The 22,883-nt window shown below is 33.0% G+C and overlaps 1 protein-coding gene across 1 annotated transcript in view; it reads left to right on the top strand.

Moving 5' to 3' along the window:
* Nucleotides 1-19,403, top strand: part of LOC108903500 — a 38,384-nt gene extending 18,981 nt beyond the window's left edge. The window contains exons 2-4 of the mRNA XM_018705713.1: nt 3,805-3,966; nt 14,825-14,995; nt 19,230-19,403. Coding sequence (XP_018561229.1) covers nt 3,805-3,966; nt 14,825-14,995; nt 19,230-19,403 — 507 coding nt within the window. The remainder of the gene's footprint in view (nt 1-3,804; nt 3,967-14,824; nt 14,996-19,229) is intronic.
* Nucleotides 19,404-22,883: the final 3,480 nt, after the last annotated feature.

The raw sequence follows: 22,883 nt of genomic DNA, 5'->3' as shown, positions 1-22,883 counted from the left end.
AAAAAAAAATTAAAAAAGTGAATTTTCCTAGACCAGATTCGAACCCGGGACCAGCGGTTGGAAGGGAAGGAGCATCTACACTGAGCCATCAGCGACTTCGTTTGTGCGTGTCGTATATCTGTTGCTTAACATACCATGTTTTTCGAAACATTTCATAAATCTAAGTAGCTTTTAAAACAAAACAAATTTGACTCAAACCTGTCAACATTATTGTTTGTGTGCATAGATTTCTCAGTGTTTTGATATTTTGTGTTAAATTGTGTTAAAAAACGAACTAAAAACAAAAAAAACTTCAACAAAAATATTTAGTAGTCGTGGATAAAGTATAGTATTCTACTCCCGTATAATGGGTATTATTCACTCGGTGATTTAGGCCACTCGCCTGCGGCTCGTGGCCGTAAACTTCACCTCGTGAATAATACCCATCATTATACGCTCGTTGAATAATATACTATTAATAAAACTTTGTTTGGCATTATGTAAAAATTACAATCGAATTTGTCGATAAAAGAACGCGTTGTTAATTATTACTTTACGCAAAAGCATCACCCTGTAATACAAATAATTGCCCACACATGCAAATCGAATCTCGCTCGTGGTTATATTTTATTCACATAATCTCTCTATATGGTTATGGAGAACCATTAGTACATAATTAATAACCACAGATATTCTCCTATATATCAGCCAATAAATAATATTTAATTTTTAGAAAACGGCGATATTTCGCGCATTTATTTGTGGAAAATATCTGTATTGTACGCTTTAATTTTTGCGGCTTTGAATAATTTACATCGATGATTTATTTACTGCGGAAATTCTAATTTTTTTTTAGCTGAAGGATAAAGAGAATAAAATATCAGAGACGTATTTAAAAATTGTTTTAGGTTTTCCAGAAAACTCGTTTATTTTGTGCGTTTCATTCCAACTGCAAATCCAGAACATAATTTACCGTTATAATTTTTACTCTGCACGAAGTCAGTGGACCCTGCAAAAACACTTTTACGTCTAACCCTTTCCGGGAGGCTGCACTTACTCCAACCTCCATTCACGACGGCCACAATACAGTTGGTCGGGGCGTGCAACCCCCATTGTTACAAGAAAATCTGAATGTGCCCATATATATAGCACGTATATATAAGGTAAAGCGATTTTAATATTACATGGTTCTGTTAATTTTAATGCTGCAGCGGCTTTAAAATATAATTTTCACTCATCTTTCCAATTTTTATAAATGTTTCCTTGTGACGTTTCCATAAATAAATAAGCACCCTAATATATCCCGGTAAATTATTATAGAGAGAAAAAGGAAAACGATAAACGGAAATATTCGGCATCCTTTGACACATATCACATCCATTATCATTTTATTTTTACGTGTCAGCTGCGAGTATGACTTTATCTTCCCCCAAATCTAGTATTCCGGGACGGAGAACAGCGAACAGTCGAGCATCGTCAGCCTTGTTGACACGCCGTCGTCGTCCTGGATGCGCGGAGGTTCAGGTTTTATTTGGTTTGTTTCCCTAATGAACTTTTTAACTAATGATCTTGCGCCTGTCACTTCTCGAACGGTCTGGAGCCTTACAATGTCATTTTTTTGGCGACTGCGAACACGAGTGGCTTGGGAAATATCAATATCTATAACAAATTAATAACTTATTTATTTATTTACAAATATAATGTCCACCGGAATGAAGGTCCAATTATAAGATAACGTGAAACAGAAAAGCGAAACCAAAATTAAAAATAATAAAAAAAAAACAATCATCAGAATTGCTACAAATAAAGATAAGAATAGTTCTACAATAATTGTTATTTAAAACGTTATTCTTTTGCGCCAAATAACACTCGTAAATCAATTTGTTACGTGAGAAAATGGACTTATCGCTATGATGGCAAGAAAGGGTGTGGATACAGGAAGTTTGCAAAGAAGTAGAGCTGCATAGTAAAATAATCTGCTGTTCTTCCGTTGTTAGTGTTCTTTAGTAACTCTCATTTACCAATTATTACAACCTTGTTAGTAGTTCTGGATTGTTTTCAAAACAAATAATTTTAGAGTCGATCGTAGTGCCGCCGATAAAGTTACGCGAACTTGTTGCTTTTTGCGAGGGTAATATAACTCCTCAATAAATAAGATGACGAAGTCATAAAACCGTGTTAGTTTTAATGAGTTCAATATTTATAATACGGAATTTTCATCTTTTCCGCATTATATGATGATGTGAGGTATTTTCTAAAAGAAAGAGGTGTTTATTTTATGATTCTCATTATAAATTTATCTCGAAACCCCCAAAACTCTTGAACTTTAACGATGTGAGCTCGATATTTTACTGGGGTGTTAAACCAGATTGCAACTTGGCTCGTTTATCCCCAGATTCCAGTCAGCCAGGCTAGAAGCTAGAACTCAGACGTCTTTTACTTTTTACGATGGACCTGTTCCATCAACGGTCGCTCGCTTAACTTTACAATAGAGTATATTTTACAAACACAAAAAGAAAGTGAAAAAAAAATTATTCAAAAACAATTGTACCATATTTCTGTGTTTATTTTTAATTCAACACCACCCAATATGTAAATTTTACATATTTGGATAAAGGCGTTCTACTATAACAGTAATATAAAGTTTGTCAATAGAATGTCTTAAAAGTAATGAGTTATACGAAAAACTTGGTTCCCAAACAATTATGAACATACTAATGAAACATTTTAATAAAATATGTGCTAGAGTTACGCATAAGAAGCTGTATTTACTAATAGTATTTGGTATGTTAGACTTTTGGCACATTTTGTTGTTTATTTTATCCTTTTTAATAGATTTTCAACGATAGAACATCAAAAAAATCTGAGAATTTTTCTTATAGACAACCTTCCTCAGTGACATTTCTTCATCCAGCTTTTTTGAGATTACGTTTTTTTTTAAGTATGTCGTTTATTACAATGTAAAATATTATTTTACATAGCAAAGGTACTCTTGTTAAAATCGCGCTGTTTTGAGAAAAGCGTAATTGTCCGCCCCAAAATTAATCAACTCCATATACTATACAAGGTATCCAGAAATAAATGAGCCACACTTCAAAATTGATGAAAATAAACCGATTTAGATCATGTTAAGTTAGTACAAACTTGCTTTATTAAAAAATAATAGTATTAGTTGAACTGAATAAAAAACAAAAAAAAATTGGAATAATAACTTTTAAAATAAATAAATAACCTTTCTTTTCTTTAGAGACTTTATTATGAAATATGGGAATAGTCAATAAAAGAAAAAATAAAAAGAGAAAAACCATAAATTCTTATACTAAAAGAATTCAGTAACGTTATATACACGAGATTCTCAATCATTTTTATTTCCCGAGACAAGTTATTAAATAGCCTGGATCCAAACACAAGTAGTTAAAGTTAAAGTAAAACAAAGCTTAGACGTTTGAATGAATTAAAAGTTGCTTTAGCTTTCGCAGTTTTAATGTTTTCTTTCATATACTGATTATATTTTTAATGTTGTCCATTCTAGTTTAAGTTTACTTTCTCGTATTTATTTGATTTACGCTCTTATTACGGCGGCTATTTAAAGAATTTCATTTCAAACGGACCTAGGAAAACTTAAAATCGCGTGGCTAATAACACCATTTCTGATAATTACCGGTAATTGCCGACCGCTGGCGGAAAATCGTCCGCCTAATCGGCTCACATCCTCCCGTCCCATAAAGTAAATGGTGGATGCTTCGTTATAATACCATATTACGATGAGCGATATTAATGGAGCCACGAGATCCCTTACTTATAAATAACTATGACTTATTTCAGTCCAAGAGGAGGGTCACGATAAGAAAATTGGACATGTGCAAGGGAAAGGAGAACCTCCCGTTACAGTGGTCCAACGCCTCCGTCAGCTATAATGAAGATATCAAGGAAACCGTGTTCGGACTCAACCTGAAGGTGCTCAAGGAAGTCAGTAATAATTTTTCGGTAAGTAATTGTGAGGGATGGTGCCCAACGCGTTGTGTAAGTCAGGATGTGGGGAAATAACAAGAATGAAATGTACGAATTTTCGCAAGTATTGGGAAGGTACACCTACTCCAAAATATAAACGCCTTTCCCAATATGGGTTCCTACTTTTCTATATTTGCGTAGATATTAAACAGCCGGCTTTCTGCGCAATTAAAAAAAAAACGTAAAATAGGTCTTAAACAGTGAACTACAATTTTGACGCTTGTATATACAAAAAATTAATTCAAATACTGTTAATATCGAAGTTTCACATACTCTTCAGCAATTTACTTAGCTCAGTATTTATTTATAATATTGTTATTTTTATGTAATTAAAATATTATGTTGCATTAATACTCGACGAATAAATCTGATCATGTGGTCTGTTAGACTGCTAGTTGTTCTCTACACATGCGCGCTAACACCACACCTGATTAATCTTATTGGTTGCGACAAAGAAGTTCTTTTATTCAGTTTCATTCGTATATTTAAATATACTATAGACACATAACAGATCACACTCTTTTAGGTGTGGTAAGTTGTACATTACGGCATGTGATTTTTCAAAGACTGTAACTTTTTTTTTTTTCGTACGATTTTTTCTCATTGAGATCGGCTGTTGAGTGAAAAGTCACCTTTATTTTTTTTATCATCGCTATCTCATGAACTAATAGTCGTAAAGCGAACGGAAAGTGAGTTTTAGAAATCTGAATCAATCTTCTTCAAAGGCCTTTTGGTATGTCTGAGAAAAAAAATTATACTCAGCATTAGTTTCAAAAAGTACAAAAGATGACTTTCTGTTGTTTTGGAAAATCAACGACTCCTTTGCAGATGTTGCGAGACTAATGTTTGTGGGTCTTTTCTTAGCTCATTACACACCCATGCGACCTATAAATTTTGAAATCGATCGGTCGAAATGTTTTCCTTTCCTGAATCATCAGTTTTATAAAAAATTAAACATCGATGAAACAAATTTTTTCCGTTATTTTTCTCACACTTTCGCATTAAATACGCATCAAATAGCGAAAAAAAAATTCATAATTTTGAAAAACTATCAATTTTCAAAATTTTCTCTTTACATGTTTTTTTCTCGAGATTTGAAATATTCAATATAAAATTGTAAAAGAGGACGCAATTTTTTTTTTAATTTTGAAATATTCTTTTTTTCAAATTGCATTTTTTTTCAATATTTGATGAGTAATCGATCGATTTCAAAATCTACAGGCCTCATAGGCATGTATTGGGCTAAAAAAAATCTACAAACATTGGTACTTTTTGCAATATTTGCAAAGTAGTCGTTAATTTTCCAAAACAGCAGAAAAAAGCCATTGTCACTTTTTCAAATTAATGCCGAGTCCTATATAAAAAAAATCTCAAACATACCAAAAGGCTCTTGAAGAGTATTGATTCACGTTTGTAAAACCTATCTTCCGTTCGCTGTACGATCATTAGATCATGAGATATCAATGACTAAATAAAAATGACATTTCACTCAATAGCCGATATCTCTATGAGAAATAATCGTACAGAAAATAAAAAACAACTAAATTGAAGCTGATGAATCAAACTAAATGACCCTGATATTGATTAAGCCAGAAAAAAAATTCTGAGCCCATGTGCAGTTTGGAAAAAAAATTGTAAAATGTTTGCCTTGTGTTATTTCTTTTGATTGCGTCGATAGTGATGTTCAAAAAAATTTTTCATCTCAAGATTACTAAACTGGAATCTTCAATCTTTAAGATGCTTCTTTTTTCTTCTCGATACGACCATTATTCACGAAGTTACAGCCTTTCAAAAGTCACTAAAAAAATTTGGAAATTTTTCTGTTCTTTTAATTATTTTTGCTGAGTGTATACAGTCAAATTGGTCAAATTCTACACAGCGTATTGTGTATATTCAAATCATTTATATTAAACCATTGCAAATATATAAAAAGATCAAGTAATTTTAACAATTTTTATCTATGTATGTAAAAATTCCAATTTATAATTATTATATTTTTTTATCATTGGTAAATTTATTAATTATTAGGATGTTTTTTTAAGGAAAAATTATATTGTGAACGATTACATAATAGTAATGACTTCTTATCTACGAACTATTTTGAATGTGACGTAAAATTTGGGCTGGACTTACCTTAGATAAATCTATCGTATTTTTAAAAGCTACGAGAGGTTTATTAGTTCAGACAAAGCAACAATGCGATCAGTATTCGTTAGAACACTAGATGCCGTTTGTGTATACTTAGCACTTAGCTGATATATTTTGCAGCGATAGCTAATTATATTATAATATATCTGTCTCTGTGATTTGTCAGTTTAATTTTCCCTCTGTTCGACGCAATTATGTCATTTAGGATTAATACCGTCAACCAGCATAAATCACCATAAGTTTATGCCGATTCTATATAGAGATATTATTGTTTGTAACAAACATTTCATGGAAATTATTGAATTAAACCGTGTACGACACGGTCGGCAAAACATTATGATTAAATTTTACTAATATCGCGGATAATTCGAGCGCGGCGGGGTTCATTTCGACCATTAATATAGCCCATCAATCGGTAATTAGCTTATCAATCAAAACAAACATTTGCTAAATTAAGTACTGTGGAGGAAGCGTCGAATACTCCTGATTTGCCACTTCATGCTATTTATCAAAACAGTTCGCATTGGCATACTTCGCCGTGCAGATCCACGTACGTCAGTGGCACATGTTAGGAAACATATTTCGAGTAATTAACAGTACGATTCACATACATATTTACATCTGTGAACATTTACCAAGAATATTAAAAAAAACGTCTTTCCTCTCAGTTTGAAAGGCACGTGAGAGTCCTGTGATGTCGTATTACTACAATAATGGAAAACTTTTCTATCCGTAATAACCACATTATTTCAGTCTTTTCACTTAGATGACGAACGCCATTAACGCAGTGAGTGACGTAATGAGATGCGATATTATTTTCACTGAGAACTGTAACGAGCTGTTCTAATGAAAGTAGGTGCAGAACTATATTGTTCATTTAGGATTTAATAATAGCGAGAGAAACTTACAACTGACGAACTTAGTAAATAAAACTGTTGTATTTCCGTTTGGAGAATCCGTGATTAGAAGGTGTAATTTTTATCTAATACTTATAGGTTTAGGTTGCGTAATGTTTGTGTATATTTCTATTTAAAATTTAACGTAGAGATAGGACGCGACGATATTTTTTACCTTAAAAAAAAGTATTCAAGAAATACTCGTTATATCTATCTTAGGAAAAAGGATATTACCTCGGGTATTGCCATCTTATTTATGTAAATTTGGTATTTACTTATTCAACAAACACTAACAGTTTTAATATATTTAAACAGCCCAGTTGTTTATTATTATAATTTATTATACTATAATGAAAATATGTAATTAAAAATTAGGTATTTCATTTTTTCAATATACATATAAGCCTTGACATGAACGTTTCACTAGTGTGATCTCCGTATCTCAGAGTGTTAATAATTCGTTATAATTTCGAAGTTTTAGAAGAAACTTTTAACAGCGTTGAGGTCTGTAATAAGGACGAAACAATGTTGCCAGAGCTAGGATGTTCAACTTATATCTAGGCTAGTACTAATGATTGTCGAAAATATGTACCTCGTTTTTTTTGCCAAAATTTAGTTCAGTAAACAAAGACACGTAAAAATTAGGAAAAATTCAGTAGATTTGAATGAATTACTTTACCCCAGTTGAATATTAGGGCTTCTTTTGCAAAATGGCGTCCAAATTTCGCAAAAAACAGTTTTTTCATTTTAAAAAAAACTAAACATTTTAGGAAAAAATGTTTTTGACAAAAGTTATAAAACTTTCTATAGCAAACATTTTGAGCGCGATGTCAATTGATAAACAAATGTATTAGTTATTGCAAAAAAACGGCTAAAAATCACATTTTTTTAAAACTTCTATATCTTTAAAACGAAAAAAGATTTTTTTACGAAACTTTCGGGATATGTAGTCCTTCGCAAGTAGAAAAGTGCATTTTTGTAAAATTGTAAAATATTTGATAGTTTTTGCAAAAACTGAGTTTTTCGAAAAAAGACATCTTCAAGTTTCAATAAATCATATATTAATGCACTTATGTGACCCACCTAGCGCTTAAAATTTTCTCTAAGTGTTCTCTTTCCTGTGCAAATTGTGTGCGTATTACAAAATTATTGGAAATATGCGAAAAATCTACCGAAACTTTCTTTTTTTGGGTCGAAAAATGTAGATCTTTTTCCGTTGAAATATAATCGAAATAGCAAAACATCATTAGGACATGTTCTACAACCAACAGGAACCGAGAAAAAAAATTTTTTTTCAAATAATCGGTACGACCTCATTTATTAAAGACAAATTTCAAAAAACTCAATTTTTGCAAAAACTGCAATATTTTGTAATTTTACAAAAATGCCCTTATTCTACTTGCCAAGGACTACATATTCTGAATGTTTCGTAAAAAAATCCATTTTCGTTTTACAGATATAGGAGTTTTAAAAAAATGCGATTTTTAGCCATTTTTGCAATAACTAATACTTTTATTTATCAATTGACATTGGGCTGGGCTTTAAATTTTTGTTCTAAAAAAATTCTACAGCTGTTATCCAAAATATTTTTTTCTAAAACGGTTTTTTTCGATCACCAATCAGAATCATGGGAGATTTTTTGATACTTTGAGTCATTTCCGAGGTACAAGCAAATACTGTTCTTTTTTTTCATTCATATATTGTGACACCCCGCTCTGCGTCACCCACCGAGTGCTCTATACAGAACCAAGGGGAGATTTGTTTATATTTCCAGCCATTTCCGAGTTACGAGCAAAAACCGTTTTTGTTGTGACCTCATAGCTCGTTAACGAAGGCTAAAAAGGCCACACGTNCTAAAAATAATTTATATCACTTCCATATTTACAAACTCGAATCTATTAAAATATTGAAAATTTTTCAGCAATCACTCTTAATTTAGTTTAACAGTAACGCTTCACAATAACCTTAATAAATATAATTGTCAAATAACATTCAAAATAGCAGCATTATAGATATTTATTTTTTAACGCGATTTACAAATTATTATAAAACAGTTTATTACTTCGTTTACTAATATTTGTTTTCTGGAATACCTTTGCAGGGAAAAATTCTAATGTTAAAAAATTCATTTAAAGCAACAAAATTACAGCACATAAATATACATATATTTCCAACCGCTGCTGGTTGGCGAAAAGCCGTAGCTAGCCGATACAACACTCCATAAGTATGCGGGCTGTGTGAGGGCTCGCCCGACTATAGCTAGATATTCTAAATTAGTGAACGACTTACGTTTCCGATTACTCTCTAGTCCTAACCCTGCGTATAAGCAGGCAACGTACGGCGTTGTTTAATTCAGCGGCCACGGGCTGGCCCGAATGTTATGTTGGTTGCTGTCGAGATCATCCTAAAAATAATTTACATCACTCCCATGTAATGTTTACAAACTAGAAACTATTAAAATACTGAAAATTTCTCAGCATCACTTTTAATTCAGTTTAACAGTAACGAGTTAAAATAACCTTAATAATTATAATTATTAAAAACATTCAACATAGCACCATATATATTTATTTTTTACGCGATTTACAAATTATAGAACGGTTTATTTCGTTTACTAAAATTTGTTTTCTGGAATACCTTTGCAGGGAAAAATTGTTCTAATATTTAAAAATTCATTTAAAGGACAAAATTACAGCAAATAAATATACGTATATATATTTCCAGCCACTGGTGAATAATCTTAGGTGGTTGATACAACACACGATGGGTGCTCAATGGGTATATGCGAGCTGTGTGCGGTGTGCGGGGTCGCCCGATTTGGGCCAAATATTCTAAATTAGTGAACGACTTACGTTTCCGATTACTGTCTAGTCCTAGGTGCGTATAAGCATGCAAGGTATGGTTGGGGTACGGCGTTGTTTAATTCAGCGGCCACGGGCTCGCCCGAATGTTATGTTGGTTGCTGGTGTGATCATGATTAAAATATAATTTAAAAATTTGGTAGGGGGAGTTTCAAAGGGGGTAACGCCTTTTAGATTTAATTTTATAAGAATTGTCAAATCACTTTGATAAATATATACACAAATTTTTGTTTATTCTTCTGAAAATTTCAGGGTGGCCACTGACCACCCTGCCCACCCCGACGAGCCGCCACTGGCTGGCCTATTCCAGTAGCGGTCTGTTGCGATAGCTATTTTGTCTGTGCTTACTAGATTTCTGGTTGTTTGATTTCATTTGAAAAAAATAAAAAAATGGATTTGTGTGAATTAGTTTAATGTCTTTTAAATGCAGTAAATAAATCACGGTTATTACTATTGTCGATCTCGAACATTAAAAAATTTTCATGGGCAGTTTTAATATTTCTATTTGAAATAAATTTCATACGTCAATCATAAATATTCTCTAATTGAGAAATGTTTCATATTTATTGTCATTTTATCGTACCGCAGTTTAAGCGATGTGTCTATTTTTTAGAAATTTCCTTCAGTGATATATCTACTGCTTTTACGTTGTAATATTTATTTTACTTCAAATGAAAAAATATAATAAGCTGGGCCTCATCATCAATACGAAAGCAATTTTATATATGAAAATTAAAATATGTTCGGGTGATGGGGGATAAAGCTAACCCTGTGTATTAGCAGACGTAATAAATCATCCTCGACCCCGAAAAGTTGTTGATCGAGCACCGCGGATAGTACGGAGAGCGAAATTCATTAAAACGTTGACAACGACAAACTTTTCATTTGGAATTATGGCCCAGCCACACCGAAGTTATTTTTCAGATCGTTTCGGTTATGAGAAGAACGCTCGCATCGAGGGTAACGAAAAAAATTTACTTATCTACACTGTTAAAAAAACGATGGGGTATTTTCTAATAAAAATTTTTCGATATAAATGAATAATTGTATAGTAGCGCGCAAGGTTATTTTCATTTTATTTTCATTCACGTAGTGAATATTCACAAATAAAATCTTAATTTTTTAAATATCTGCGGTAATTTTTCAGTTAAATCGGTGATAAGTTTCATGTTTGTTTTTACAATTTAATTTATTGCTGATTAAAACCGATGAAAGGTGAACAACTTACTACTATTGTATTTAACCAAATGGGGATAATGTTCCCTTATTTACCGCCGCCTTCGTTAAACAGACATCTTCATCAAACTATACTTCCAGCTGTTAAGTGTTAATCAGAGAACTCCATAATTAAAAGATAATTATACTGCGCAGGGCTGTCTAGATCTGGAAATTCCAGTGATTAATTGTTGTTCTGGCAGGGTTGGATTATTAATTTATTTGGTAAATAGGGTTGCGGTCTCATTAATGTACAGAGACGAGAGAATGGGCCCTTTTTACGTAGGCTGTTTGCGTAAAAAGTGGAATGAATAATAGTTGGGACGGTTCATGTTTGGATGCCGTCAATAGGAAAGGTCAATATTGGATAAAACAAATTGAGTAGTAAAAAAACATGACTGAAAAAGGTTGTATAAATATGGCGTGTTTAAGATGAGTAATTTTATGATTTTAGGGACGGATATATACAGAAAAAAAATACGTTGACTACGTTGGAAATTAAAATTTTATTTATATCTATATTACTTTTAAAAGGAGAATTGTTCTTCTGTTATATCCCTAATTAGTCGAATAATTGCCGTTTCTAATTCTTCGATGTTGTGTGCGTATTGCTGCTTTAAAAATAGTAACGGTCAGATATCCATACAAAAAATTATGTAAAGGAGTTAGATATGGTGACCTTGCTGGCTATAACCCTTGTCCAATCAGTGATTTTCATAAAAACTCTTGCAAAAATTGAATTGTTGCTCTTGCAGTATGCGCGGTAGACTCATCTTGTTGAAAGTAACCCACACCATCATGTAATTGTACTAAAAATCACTCTAAAATAAGGGTTTAATTTTTTTGTAGGTTGGTAGTCTATCCCTGATATTTATGCGGAGTTTCAAGTCAATATATTCAACTACTGCAGTGAGTGAAAGTGAGTTTATCGATTTTCTGTATGTCTGATTTTGTTAAGCAAAGAATTTGCATTAAATTTTATTTGCGTAATGAATATTCTGCCGCGGAAACGTTGACGATGTTATACACAAGGAATTTAGTGATAAGGTTATGTCGCAAAAAATATTTACAAATGGTTCAAAGACTTTAAAGAAGGCAGAGAAGGCGTTAAGGACGAAAAGAGTTCCGGACGACCATCAACGTCAACAGATGAATAATACGTTATCAAATCAAAGATCTTGTGCTCGAAAACCGTCGATTAACAATGAGAGACCTTGTTGATACTGTTGGCATTTCAAAAGGTTCGACAAATCCCATTTTAAAAAATTTGTTGTGTTTTAGACGCGTCAAATCTCGTTCTCGTTCGTCAAGACCGAAAAAAACACGTCAGTCACTCAAAAATCAGGGTCATGTTGACAGTTTCCTTTGATTATCGTGGCGTAGTGCACTATTTATTATGAATTTCTTCCAACCGTCCAAACCGGTCAACAAGGAATATTATTTGAGTGTTATGCGTCGTTTGCGTGATGCTATTCGCCGCAAAAGGCCGGAATTATGGACAGACAACTCTTAGTTTTTGCATCATGTTGATGCACCGGCTCACACTGCATTGATACACACAAAAAAAAAAGTTGGGTATACTTTTTATGCGACATATTTTTCGTAGTAATTTGGCCTCCTGAACACGAATCTGGGGTCAGAATTGGCCCATCACGTCACAATTTTTTCCTAACCTCAAAAAACTTGTGAAAAATAGTGAAAATTGAAAATTTACTGGGAAAATTTGGAAAAAAATTATTTCCTCATCAAATAGTACATTTTTATGTAAAAGACTCTGCTGAATTCAAATCCACTGTCAGAATTGAGCTAGAACGTGTGGTTTTTTTTGTAACCTCAAAAAAGTGAGCAGGAATCGCTATTTTCAAATTCTGAGCGGATTTTGACCAGATTTTGTATAAAGGGTTTTTTTGGGTCGCTGATTACGAATATGAATTTACATCGTAAAAATTCAAGATGGCTGATCCAATATGGCGGGTGTACTTTTTTAAAATCCACCGATTTCAGTAAAATTTGGCATCATAAGGATTGCTGGTTGATCTCATCTTCATTAATCACACATCTGGAGCCAGATTTTCATAAATCAAGGTAAAAGATTCCACTCCGTCTAAAAATGTGACTTCGCTTAAAAAAATGACTTAAGGACTCTATACATGTAATGATGTGTAGTGTGATGTGCTTGTTTCCATGGGACAAGACAAAAAAGTTTCTACTTTATTCTTTCATTTATTTAGTCGTGCATGGGCTTATTGTTTTCCAATCAGATTTTTTTATGCAGTTTTCCTATGGCATTTATATGCTTTTATTTCTTAATAATTTTAAAGTTCAAGGAAAAGGACACATTACTGCCACACAGCACATAACTGCATCTACTTATGCCTTCAATCTAAAAATGTGACTTTGCCGAAAAAATGCCGCCTACTCGGCCTAAAATTATGACTCTGCCTACAAATTTTACCTCTGACCCCAGATTCGTGTTCAGGAGGCCAAATTACTACGAAAAGTATATGTCGCATAAAAAGTATACCCAACTTTTTTTTTGTGTGTGGCTGTGATAATTCGAGTCCATTTCGCCAAAAATTCAACTCATCGTTCCACAACCACCGTATTCGCCTGATTTAGCACCGAGTGACGTCTGGCTATTCCCTAAACTCAAAAGACCACTCCGTGGACACCGTTTCGACGCGAACAAGGAAATGAAATCCGAATCGACGAAAGTATTGAAGGCTATACCGGAAAAGGACTTTTCAGACTGTGTCGAGAGTTGGAAAAACCGTTGGCATAAGTGCATTGTATCAGGTAGGGATTACTTTGAAGGTGACGAAATTGATATTGAAGCATAAAAAAATATTTTTTATTTTTTAAACAAATTCACCTTATTTTTTGGACAACGGGTTATTTCCGGCCATAATTAATGTTTGCGTCTGAAAATACCGTCATAAATTGCTCAATGCAGGGTTGTAAAGAGTTTGTCCATGACCCGTCTTCATTTTGAGTTCCACTTCAAAAATGAGCCGTTACAATAAAAGCATCTTGTTCTCGAATAAAAGGCACAATGTACAAAGTATTTAAGAGCTTCACACTCATATCTTTTCATGTCAGAAAGGATGTATTTTCTAACATTATTTCTCGATGAATTAACAGCGAATTTCCGCGAATTTTTGTGTTTTTATTCGATAGGCAACGGGGGAAATTAATAAGTTGGGTTTTTTTCTAATTGTACAAGTAAATTGACGTCGTCCGAGTCGCTTCTTATTAAATGTCGATGTCAATTAAACTTCTTAAACTCGATGTAAAACAAGCTGTCGTCCGTACTGGGTTCAAAAGGCGCTTCACAATACTATCGGTTTCATCTTAAAAGTGTCTCGTGTTGCCAGTGAAATTGCGTTTCACCCACTTTACGGCGTTGAAAGGAAGTTTGCGAGGGTGAAATTTTCCCTAAAAATTAATTTGATCGCGAATATTGTGCCCCCAACGGGAAATTTGTTTATGTACTTTTTGTGAATATTAATAAAAAATCTATGCCAACATGTGAATCGTGATTTTTTATATATTATAATACGTTCTCGCGGTTAATAATAATTAATTAAACGAATGAAGATTTATAAAAATATATATTTTATAGAAAACACTTAAAAAATGTATAAATAATTTATTATTATCATTGAAGGTATAAAATAGTGTGAACAGTAGAATTTTATATATTGTTTTTTTTAGATGTCGTTTACTTTTTGGAAATGTGATGCTTCGGGAAACCCAGATAGTTGCGAATATGTTCTGAAAGACTATAAGAACAAGGAAATTTGCAAATATATGGTGATGAAGAACCAAGCGTGGACTCCATTCATGGAGCACTTTGATAAGCCTGTCTTATGTCCAATCAAGCCGGTAAGTTGAATATTATTCACTGTAGAGGCATTCTTTGACTACATATTTACGGTGTGTTGAAAGTTTGACTGCCATTCTTCATCATAAGATAGATTAAGAATAAAAAGTTGTTTCTTTTATTGTTTTTAAAATGCCTCGACTTATAATATTGGGGAATTTCAAACCAACTTGGCAATAGTGCTAGTCGAATCCTAGGATAGTGAATCCTCATTTCAATAATGCCTAAAAATATGCTCTTCGGTGTTGTTCACATCCACCGGTCCACTTAAAACAACATTTTGGTACATTTCAAGACAACAGAATTATTAACTTACACGGATTATATTTTCCGTAAAAAAAAAATTCCTACTTTTCAACTGTATCCCAGGACGCGACGAATTCGAAGTAGATAAAATAAAACTTTTTACGATAATCTTTACAGCAGTTATGAAGGGGATTGGAAATTATCCCGGAATTAAAAAACAAAGGAGCGTTTTCCCGGCACCATTGTCAAAGAAAAATAAAAATGGTGTCGGTAAAATTTCGACGGCATAGCGGGCAATTACAAAGTATAATAAAAGGAATTATCGCGCGATGAGAATGGCTCCCGCTTATTAATCTGTGAATAATTATTTCGGTAATTAAACGACGTGAACCGGCAGTGTTTAAATCCTAATACACTTTCCCGGGTCCCCTGCTGATAAATTATAAAATATTTAAGACTTCTGGTCGACGACTGGTTCGGCACCGTGTACCGCTCTACATTTTCGAGTGAAGTTTTCAACTTCGCATTAAGTAGCTTTATTTTACAATTATTCTTGCCTCTGTGGCGTGAAAATATTCCGACGCTTTGCATTTATATTTATTTACCGGATTCTTTCGGAGTACCCCTAAAAAACCGTTTTAATACTTTGATGGAAATTGTAATTAACACGCACAGCGGAAAAGGGATAGTAGGCCCGCCGAAAACCAATTACCCCTCACTAAAACAGAAATTGTTTGCTGGTTTTCCTCCCACATAATTCAAATCTACTCTATCTCCAATTCTACATATATATTATTTTTTGAAGAATCGTCGACGTTCTATAGTCTGTTTAGAAATGAAAGAGAGTAATAATAGCTTATTATGTATGCAAATCGTAAATAAATGTAGTACTGGTGCTTATATTCAATATTTTTATATTATGTATTATCGGTATAGATGAGGTGTACTTTTAAAAAAACTTTGTGTGACCGGATTGTACTAAATTGTAGTAGGTAGTAGGTAGTAGTAGCAGAAAATTTAATCCCCGACAATCCGTCTTTGTCTATGCCGCTTCAATTTCTCGGTCCATTTCTCTTATAAGTAAACAATATAAAAACAGCATTTCAAAATATGAGGCTACTTTAAGCATCATAACCGGGTTAAGAGGGTTTTTAGTAATTCAAATAAAATTATTCAATATTATTATCAAAATATTTATTTAAATTTAATGAATAGACTTTTATTCCACACAAAAATATATGTATTTTGAAAATTCAAATTATGGTGAGTAAATGTAGTGTTGTATAAATGTACAATAAAGAAAATAAAAAAGTAGGTATATTAAAATTCATCCTCTGAATATTCTGATGAATTATCTTCGTCTCCTAGATTGATAACGATAGGTTCCACAGTAACGTCAATTAAATTATCGAGTTCCCACATTTTCTCCTCTTCTTTTTGTACATGATGTATACATCTTTGCCAGTTATCTGCAGTTACTCGTTCCAAGGAATTTTTTAACAAAATTTTCACGTCACTTAATTTAAACGTCGTATTATTTCGCGCTACATCTCCTTTTACCTGCGCCCAGACTAATTCGATTGGGTTAAGTTCACAGTGATAAGGTGGTAACCGTAGTACCGTTATTTGGCGATTTGTTGCCATTTCATCGATAACATATTTTTTCTGATCTTTATTAAGATTGACAAGTGTCAAAAGTTCCTTTTTCACCATATTTGTTTCAAAAGAAATGTTTTTTCCGGATAACCATTGAATTATATCGGCTTTCCTCCAAGCAGTCGTAGGCGTCCGCTCGGTCTGCCGTGAATGGTAACTGGCATTATCCATGACAATTACAGACCCCGGAGGAATAAGATCCAACATCTGTGTAAAATACTCTTCGAAAACATCTGCGTTCATGTCTTCGTGATAGTCACCTGTATTTTTAGATTCAAATAAAAGTAAACCGCCATCTACAAAACCACTGGCACTACCTATATGTGTCACTATTAATCTTCGCCCTTTACCTGAAGGTGCCTTGAACCCTGTTGAAAGTCCATCCAAAAATGCTTGTCGAAAACTTTTTACATTTTTATCTTGCCATACTTTTGTTACAGTATATCCCTCGTTGACCCAAGTTTCGTCTAGATAATAAATATTCCTCCCTTCGTCACGGAATTTTCTAATTGATCTTAAGTAGGATCTTCGCCAACAAATAATTTCATCTTTATCGATAAGAACTGACTTCCTGTTCTGCTTTTCCCAGCAAAAATTCAACTCTCGTAAGACGGCCCATAATTTGCTTCTACTGATTTTTGGCAAATCGTTGTCCTCTGAAAGTTCACTTAAAATTTTGTTTAGCGTTGGTATTTCTTTTTTAAAATAAAATGAGTGTACTTTTCTGCGAATGACATTTTTGAAGAAATCATCTATAACGACTTTTGACCTCCCTGTAGATGATTTTGGGGGATTTACAGTATCTTGTTCATTTTTTGTTTCCTTTAAAAGTCTGTAGATAGTCGATTTTCCAATCCCTGTCATTTTGGAACACTTTTCCACGATGTCGTCAACACTGTTGGTAGGATTTTGGTGTTTCAATGCATTAAATACATTTAATATAATAATCTTCTCATTCTGAGACAGCGCACATCATTTCACGCGATTAGCAGGTACGTAATCTAATAAGCTCGACATTTTACCCAAACAATATTACCTGAAACGAAATATTACCACGCCCATGGCCGGTTCTAATCTCGGGGTTTTATTACTCTCTTTCATTCCCAAACAGACTTACAGTAACTAGTTGAGAATATGTTCAAGTTATCGGTAGAGAGAATATCGAAAATACTTACGCATGAATAGTTTTCCGTTTATTTTTGGTACCTAATTTCTAATTATCTGCATGCTGTACATTTCCTTTTTCATATATTTTCATACGAAACATACTGGCCTGATACACTGCGTCGTACGGTATGCAGTCTACAACGTTTATATGAGACCAACGACTGACACAAAACAAAAGATCTCTTCGGTATGTAATTTAGTAAGCAGTAGTAATAAATACATCATAAAATTGATTCGAATCGTCCATCTAAGTGCAGATTGGAAAAAATCCGCGGAATCCCTTACAATCATGGGCAATTACTTTAATCTACCCGACAATTAAAAAACCAGTCTGACTGACGTTCGTACGGCCGAGATGGCGCCACAATTACTTACCTCATTACCCCCGAAACCATCAAAATTTTACGACACCCGCTAATCAGCAATCCAATCAGTACCTAATAATATTAACGGTTTCTTTGGTTATTTAATTTCGATTACGCCGGATTAATGTTAAGAGATGAGGGATTTAATTTACCAACAAGTTAATTTCTGTGAGTCGGGACTGAAGCTGGCAGGCCGTCTTTATTATAGTAATACTTTTTTGTATCGTTCGGTGGACGAGATGAGAAAGATATGGTCTTCTTTATTACCGCCTCTATGACTTCGTATCCTAAGGATGTGATAAAAATTTGGTCCTGTGTTAGAAATGTTATTTACATTAATAGGGAGTTAAAATGAGAGGATTGTACTACATCTCTTTTCATTTTTATTGCAATTTACTTTGCTGTTATAGTAATTGAATGAGGCAAAATGTAGACATACTTATGTAAAAAGTTTATTAGAAAATTAATTTCAAAAACCCAATTTTTTAAATAAAAAATACCCAACAATTGTTCAACTTTCCTTTTGATTGGAAATTAATTCTACCAGTATAAAAATATTGCGCAAATTACGTACAAAAATAATAATTATAGGTAGGTTCTTTTAAAAAATAAAAGATTGTTTTATATTTTAGAAATGCGATTGTTTTTTTACACATTTTTCTTCGGCATCAAGAAAATTTCCTAAAACTTTTTCCTTTACAATTTTTTCCCAGATATGTGAATTCTGTGAATGTTGTTAAAATTAGTTTTTTAATTAAAATAGCACGTGAGTTGTTATGACCTATCGTGTGTGTTATTTCAGGGAGAATATAGACTGGTGGACTGTCCTGTAAAATCCGATTTTCTCAGATTACTTCCGATAGGAGACGCCATGTGGAAAATAAAACTGTGGGGTTTTGATTCCGATACGCCTATTTCATGTGTGGATATGGAACTGCAAATAGCTCCGTTTTTGGGAGGAAGAAGAAGAGGTTAAAATTTAACTTTTTTTTTTTGGAATGAACTTCCTTAGTCGTTGGTGTCTTATAAACTTTGTAAGCTGCATAGAGTGAAGAAAGCCTATGACGTTTTTTAAATAAATCTGGCTTTTGGAACGTTATTTCGAGAAATGATTATCTAATCTAATAAACATGTTTAAAAGACCTGACTGTAATTGTCTATTTCTAAATTAAGCTATGTTTTTTCTATGCATTTTAAACATTTTTAGAGGTCGCATTGTCATTTTTAAAATGGCGTCCAAAGTTCGTAAAAAACAGTTTTGCTTTGTTTAAAAAATATTAAACATTTTAGAAAAAAATGATTTAGACAAAAGTTGTGGAACTTTTTATAACAAAAATTCTGATCCCAGTTCGATGTCAACTGACAAACTAATGTATTAGTTATTGCAAAAAAACAGTTAAAAATCACTTTTTTAAAAACTTCGTATCTTTAAAACGAAGAGATTTTTTTTAGCCCAGAATGTGTTCTTTGGCAAGCAGAATAAGTGCAATTTTGTTAAAAATCGCATTTTTTTAAACTTCTGTATCTTTAAAGCGAATTTTTTTTACGAAACTTTCGGAGTATGTAGTCCTTAGCAAGTAGAATAAATGCATGTTTGTAAAATTGTAAAATATTTTATAGTTTTTGCAAAAATTGAGTTTTTCGAAAATAATATTTTTTTTCAAGCTTCAATAAATCATGTCCACAGTAATACACTTACGTGACCTATCTTGGGCATAAAATTTTCTCTAAGATTTGTACTTTCCGCTGCAAATTGTGCGCGTATTCCAAAATAATTGGAAATTTGCGAAAAATCTATCGAAACTTTAATTTATTATTTCGGGAGTCGAGAATTTTTTTTTTCAAAAAATCGCTACGACCCCATTTATTAATATTATGGTCTGAAATTTACGCAAGTTGTAGCTGAATACCTTTACTTCAATATAAAAAATAGTCCGCAATGATTGACCTCTTTTTTTACAGTTGGGCCCCGTAAAATGCTTGCCACCCCTTTGATGCGCGTGGTGAGAAAGACTGTGAACTCCGCGTCCTCAGTTAGTGTTTGGCGTGCCTGCTCAATTTTGAAAGGTTATTATGCATATTTCCAATTATTTTGCAATACGCGCACAATTTGCACAGGCAAGTACAACTCTTAGAGAAAACTTTAAGCCCAAGATGGGTCACGTAGATGCGTTCCTGATGATTTATTGAAACTTGAAAAGAATGTATTTTTTCGAAAAACTCAATTTTTGCAAAAACTATAAAATATTTTACAATTTTACAAACATGCATTTATTCTACTTGCTAAGGACTACATATTCTGAAAGTTTCGTAAAAAAATCTTTTTTCGTTTTAAAAATACAGAAGTTTTTAAAAAATGCGATTTTTAACCGTTTTTTGCAATAATTAATACATTTGTTTGTTAATTGACATCGGACTGGGAACAGAATTTTTGTTATAAAAAGTTCCACAACTTTTGTCTAAATTTTTTCTAAAATATTTTTTGCGAACTTTGGATGCCATTTTGAAAGTGAAGCCATAACATTCAACTGGGGTTCATTCAATTCTAACATTCAGCTGGGGTAAAGTAGTTCATTCTACAAAATTTTTCATAATTTTTACATATCTTTGTTTACTGAACTCAATTTTGGTAAAAAAAAAACGAGGTATTTTCGACAATTTGACTGGCCTAAAGTGTGTATTTAATATTATAGTTAATTTTTTGATAATTATAGTGGCATTATTTTATAAATGCACCATATGGTATATGGAAAACAAATGTAATTTCAAAATTACATATATGTTAATTTTTTTGGCCAGTAGCTGTTATCTCTAGTTTATATTGTTTGTTTAAATTGTATCCGAGTGTTTTTACCTGAGTATTTGTTTAGTGAAATGAATAAGAATGTTTGAAGTGAATAAGCATATGAATCTTTTCATCTTTTCCGCAAATTTGTTTTTTTTTTTTTTTCAACGAATGGGACGCTAAATTCGCTCAGATTTGGTTCTTTCTAAAAAAATATCTGGCAACAGTGTTGGAGATCGCATTTATACATTTTCATACTAAACATAGTACCTATGTCACATCGTACGCAGCTTACAATCGTCTATAGGAGACCAACGACTTTAGTTTATTATAATTGATCGCACAGAAATTAGATCTTCAGTTATTTGTGCTAATTTTCACATTAAAATAACAATTCTGGTACAGTGTTTCATTTTCCAAGACATTACTACGGCGTTAAATGTTGAAGAATGTCCTGTTAACCTTCCTTTCCAGTACGGTATTAATTGAAAAATTTGTTTCATTTCAAAGAATAATAATTGGCGTCATTCAAAAATCTACTGTCGATATTTTATCGCGAGCAAAACGTCGGCTTGTCTCAAATTTTGAAATTCGTCCTTCACGTCCCCGTTAAAATAAAATGAGAATGTGTCAATGAAAACTTTTGCGCTGATTCATAGAAAATTTCAGACTAATTATATCACTTCGCTTGTAATGCTCCATTAAGAAAGTACCTCCTCAACTTTGTCGGAGTGTTTCGTTTTCTCCTCTTTTTCTAACTCTCCCGGTTTTCCATCTCGTCTTTTAATATAATTAAATTTGTTAAGTTGTCTTTTCCCCGATTCTGATTTAGTCGAACGGATGCATCTCGAATTTACCTTATTATTTCCGTTGCCGGGCGGGCGGACGCGAGATCTCTCATTAAATAACTTATCGTTAACATTATTTTCCTTAGCTATTGATTACGGATCGCAGGGGCATTAGAGAACGCTTTTCTTCTCCCCCGGCAATTCATTTGGTATCGATTCATGGCGAGCTTTTGGGCTTAATGGGTAGTTTTAATTTAAATTATAGGCTTTGTCTTTCGGATACGGTCTACACTTTTCTTTCTTTGGAGAAACATTTATTCGTGGGGTTCTTTATGGCGCCCATTTTTTATAAGAGGTGGAATTAAACGTAAATTGGTCAGCTCGTGACTCCAAAAATTTTCGGCGATATATCAGCGACCGAGGTGATATTTAAGGCTAATCGCGGAGGTTCGGCTCGGAAGACCAGAAAAAGACACTTCCATTATTTAAATTAAAGAGGAAGAATTAATTACTAGTTAACTTCTGAATGGGTACTGTAAATAAAAAATTTACGCCTGTGACTGGGGAATTCCGCTTGCTAACATACAGGGTTTAACTTAAGTACCTACGTGAAAATGAAAGGGATCTCTGAAACCTGAAAAAAGTTTGCTACGCCATTGAATAAATCGACGGTAACGCTAAAAGTAGAACTCACAAAAAAAATCTTAAAAAAGGTCACCTAAATCATATAAAAACATTTATACATCGTGAACAGTTTAAATTTAAGCAGAATGCGATCTTGTTCGGAACGCTTACGAAGCGCAAGGGAGGTTAGCCTACACTGTTCACTCAAAACGGATCAGTTTTCAGACGCTATAACTAGTTTTGTCGAGAAAATTACCTC

This window comes from Anoplophora glabripennis, unplaced genomic scaffold (assembly GCF_000390285.2).
Source record: "Anoplophora glabripennis isolate ALB-LARVAE unplaced genomic scaffold, Agla_2.0 scaffold163, whole genome shotgun sequence".
Lineage (NCBI taxonomy): Eukaryota > Metazoa > Arthropoda > Insecta > Coleoptera > Cerambycidae > Anoplophora > Anoplophora glabripennis.
Note: the sequence above shows the minus strand (reverse complement) of the source record. Positions and strands in the feature narration are given on the sequence as shown.